The 4,633-nt window shown below is 37.4% G+C and overlaps 2 protein-coding genes across 2 annotated transcripts; both read right to left on the minus strand.

Moving 5' to 3' along the window:
- Positions 1–649: 649 nt before the first annotated feature.
- Positions 650–2,061, minus strand: LOC116115406 (casein kinase 1-like protein HD16). The gene is made up of 6 exons (XM_031401558.1): positions 2,015–2,061; positions 1,689–1,863; positions 1,455–1,545; positions 1,207–1,364; positions 932–1,120; positions 650–840 (listed from the first exon to the last, which is right to left on the minus strand). Exons 1-6 carry the CDS (start codon positions 2,059–2,061, stop codon positions 781–783), a joined length of 720 nt encoding a protein of 239 aa, XP_031257418.1. The 3' UTR covers positions 650–780.
- An 86-nt stretch (positions 2,062–2,147) lies between these two features.
- On the minus strand, positions 2,148–4,630 carry LOC116115407 (casein kinase 1-like protein HD16; the record flags this gene model as incomplete). Its single annotated transcript, XM_031401559.1, has 10 exons — positions 2,148–2,338; positions 2,430–2,618; positions 2,705–2,862; positions 2,953–3,043; positions 3,187–3,361; positions 3,623–3,762; positions 3,888–4,106; positions 4,231–4,360; positions 4,454–4,520; positions 4,615–4,630. Coding segments are annotated over 10 exons (1,245 nt in total), but the record flags the coding sequence as incomplete, so codon positions are not given.
- Positions 4,631–4,633: the final 3 nt, after the last annotated feature.

The following is a 4,633-nucleotide window of genomic DNA, read 5'->3' on the forward strand; positions in this document are numbered from 1 at the left end:
GTCGGTGAGTATAATGGTGGCAACAACGTTGATTTCTAATGAGTGAATCGACTGAAAATCGCAAAACAATATCATCGAAAAAATCTTGCTATTATCGACGATTGAAAAGGCAAACGAGAGAAGGGTGATATAAGTTTTGGTCAAGAAGCCGAGAGGAATGTTTTTGTGGTGATGGAGAGTGTTGTCGTCCCTATTTGCCGACATCGACGATAATCTTTGGAGTGTTTTTACAAGATTTCAAACATATAAGAACTTACATGTAATTTTCAAGGGTGTTTTTGTTAGATTTCAAACTTTTGAACACCAATTTGACCTATCAATCTACCTGAGACCCGACCACTTTTTTGAATTTCACCCCGGGTTGGGTTTTAAAACATTGGGTTATATTTCATTATTGATTCGATAAAGTTACCAAATCAACACAAATATAGAATTACAAATCAAGAGCACAAATAATGATTAAAAGCCAACTTTTTGCATATTATGACCTACAAAAGTGCTTATTGTTCAAGACTATACAAAGCTAACAGACCCATAAAATTGGGACATTGAAAGTGGGGCATTGGCCAAAGAGAAATTCCACCCGATTGACACAACATACAGTGTGACTAATCTATACCTTGATTAAAATCAATTAAATCTGTCAAAACCTCTCTAAGCCTTGAGCATGAAACTTAAGAAATTTCTTGCTTTCCAGTGGCTACCTAAGGTGGTGTTGAGAACAAGGATTCTCACTAGTTACAATGCTGTCAGGAGTGGCACCAAATAATAATGTACACCTCATGAAACTGTTCGTCCGTAGCAGACGGATGCAATATAAAGATTCTTAGCCCATTTTTCCTGCAAAAACAGTTAAAACTTTCAGACCTGGAGATTATATTGAAAACAGTAACAGATGAAATGCAATACATGATGAAAATAGATGATAAACCTTGACATGTGCACTAGGAAAAGCTGACGTTCGAAGAGTTTCTTGGGTTTCATCTGCAGGTTTTCTCCTTGGCACGCTAAGAACAAAAGCAGCCTGGTCCCAAGTTGCTGCAGTAGCTGTGATACGGTATCCGGAATCCCACCGCCGATGAATACCTTCGCTTGGGTAAAGAAAATCAAGTTCAACAACCTGAAATAAACGCAGAACATCAGTAAGTTATAAGTGCTTCTACCATATTAAACATTGGCATGCAACATCGGTAATTCCAAGATGACCTGGTCAGAAAATCCTGCACCGCGAGACATAACCACTCCCCATCTACTGCCAGAGGTGGCCATAGCAGTGACATAGAAACCCTCTCTCCATTTTTTATTGATCCACTTAAAAGGAAATGAATCGCTGACTTTGTAAGATTGCTGCAAATACTGTGTCCCTGCACACAATATATAATTTATAGTCAATTACAATGAATTTAAAAACTCAAATGCATACAGAACCAAGAAGTAAAATATCTTAGACTAACCCTTTGACATGACTACTAAGGAACTTCCATTTGTAGCTCCAGCTATTGCACTGATGTAATAGTTCTTTTCCCACTGCTCCATTATCCATTCCTGCACAGACAGCCAAACAACAAATTAGTTAATATATCCTAAAAAAACCTATTTTACACGATAGTAAATTTTATTAAGGGATACAACAGTGTGACAGTGCAGAAGAGCAGACAACAAATTGATAAATAAAAAAGAGCATGTACCTTATGAAGAAAAAAGGGCGAGAGTTCATAGACTTGTGCACTGAAACCAGTGCCAGCATCCATAATAAGGGCCCACAGATTTTGACATGAAGCTACACTGCTAATAAACAATCCATCCTCATTCCCTTTCTCAATGTGCTGCGCAAGCCTTGCATCTGCCACATTATAGTGATACCTACAATGGCAAGAAAAAGCAAAATTCTGATCATAATGATTCAAACTATTTGATCATTCTTAATTAAATTTAGGAAATAATGCAGACACTAAAAATGAAGGACACAAATTGCAATAGACAGGAAAAACTATAAACTCAGTAAAGCCTTAACCATTCCAATGAACAACAGACCCAAAAAGCAAAAAGAACTGNGGGCATTGGCCAAAGAGAAATTCCACCCGATTGACACAACATACAGTGTGACTAATCTATACCTTGATTAAAATCAATTAAATCTGTCAAAACCTCTCTAAGCCTTGAGCATGAAACTTAAGAAATTTCTTGCTTTCCAGTGGCTACCTAAGGTGGTGTTGAGAACAAGGATTCTCACTAGTTACAATGCTGTCAGGAGTGGCACCAAATAATAATGTACACCTCATGAAACTGTTCGTCCGTAGCAGACGGATGCAATATAAAGATTCTTAGCCCATTTTTCCTGCAAAAACAGTTAAAACTTTCAGACCTGGAGATTATATTGAAAACAGTAACAGATGAAATGCAATACATGATCAAAATAGATGATAAACCTTGACATGTGCACTAGGAAAAGCTGACGTTCGAAGAGTTTCTTGGGTTTCATCTGCAGGTTTTCTCCTTGGCACGCTAAGAACAAAAGCAGCCTGGTCCCAAGTTGCTGCAGTAGCTGTGATACGGTATCCGGAATCCCACCGCCGATGAATACCTTCGCTTGGGTAAAGAAAATCAAGTTCAACAACCTGAAATAAATGCAGAACATCAGTAAGTTACAGGTGCTTCTACCATATTAAACATTGGCATGCAACATCGGTAATTCCAAAATGACCTGGTCAGAAAATCCTGCACCGCGAGACATGACCACTCCCCATCTACTGCCAGAGGTGGCCATAGCAGTGACATAGAAACCCTCTCTCCATTTTTTATTGATCCACTTAAAAGGAAATGAATCGCTGACTTTGTAAGATTGCTGCAAATACTGTGTCCCTGCACACAATATATAATTTATAGTCAATTACAATGAATTTAAAAACTCAAATGCATACAGAACCAAGAAGTAAAATATCTTAGACTAACCCTTTGACATGACTACTAAGGAACTTCCATTTGTAGCTCCAGCTATTGCACTGATGTAATAGTTCTTTTCCCACTGCTCCATTATCCATTCCTGCACAGACAGCCAAACAACAAATTAGTTAATATATCCTAAAAAAACCTATTTTACACGATAGTAAATTTTATTAAGGGATACAACAGTGTGACAGTGCAGAAGAGCAGACAACAAATTGATAAATAAAAAAGAGCATGTACCTTATGAAGAAAAAAGGGCGAGAGTTCATAGACTTGTGCACTGAAACCAGTGCCAGCATCCATAATAAGGGCCCACAGATTTTGACATGAAGCTACACTGCTAATAAACAATCCATCCTCATTCCCTTTCTCAATGTGCTGCGCAAGCCTTGCATCTGCCACATTATAGTGATACCTACAATGGCAAGAAAAAGCAAAATTCTGATCATAATGATTCAAACTATTTGATCATTCTTAATTAAATTTAGGAAATAATGCAGACACTAAAAATGAAGGACACAAATTGCAATAGACAGGAAAAACTATAAACTCAGTAAAGCCTTAACCATTCCAATGAACAACAGACCCAAAAAGCAAAAAGAACTGATAATATCATTAAACCAACCCTAGCCAAATCTGCGAAGCAGCTAACAAATGACATGAAGCATGATTATACCTTTGCTTCATCGGTCGACGAGCGTTATAAACACTAATCCATTGTGTAGCTGGCATTCCCATCCGAATCTTCTTCTTCGGTTGTTCATCATCTTCATCCTCCATTGTTAGCCGACCTCTCTTATGACCAACTTGATAAAGCTTCACAAGTTTAGAAGTACAAGTTAGGTACACCAAAATCTTTCATCATTCAAATTCAGTATATCTAACGATACCTTCAATGGCAAAACCACAATAACTACAAGATAAATAAACATAACCAATACCTTCTGTGCACCTTCTGTGTTAATTGGCCTGATATCTGGATTTGGACCAACAATCCCATCAAAGAGGGAAATGTATTTTGTGTAATTAGGTTCTTCATCAAACTTCAAGTTCACAACATACTCAACGAACTGTCTAAAAGGCTGTGGACAGAAGCAACATAGAGCCTCTGGAGACGTTGCCATTTTTTTCTTGCAAACAAGGAATCCTTTATTCTCTCCCTACAAAAATAATAATGTTAAAATGTTACATGCAAGATCAAGCACAAACATCTATCCTTTCTCATTCCTTTTTTATATCCCCACAAAATACAAATTCCTACAAAAGATAAGAAGGACTACTGACCTGGTATCCTTGCCAAGGCAAACGACCTCGAAGAAGGAAAATGAGTGTGTAAGCAAGTGATTCTAGATCATCTCTCCTACTCCCAGTTCTACCTAAATGGGCATGTACGCTAGCATAACGCACAGTTCCTCTGCCAGACAGGAATAACCCTTTAAATTAAGAGAATAAAAATACCAGAAATAAAAAAAATTTCAAACCAACCATGACAAAATTATGGTCATACCTGAAAACATCTGGCCGTTGATCATATTCAACATGCAATCCAGTTGAACTATCTCGCCATTTAGTAGCTGATTGCCAAAATCAGGTCATAAATCTATGACTTACAAAACATTTTTGCAAAAAGAGTGCTTAACATAAGAAACAAAGTGATAAACAGTTTACCTAATCCAAGGTCAACAAG

Source organism: Pistacia vera, unplaced genomic scaffold (assembly GCF_008641045.1).
Source record: "Pistacia vera cultivar Batoury unplaced genomic scaffold, PisVer_v2 Contig739, whole genome shotgun sequence".
NCBI classification, from domain to species: domain Eukaryota; kingdom Viridiplantae; phylum Streptophyta; class Magnoliopsida; order Sapindales; family Anacardiaceae; genus Pistacia; species Pistacia vera.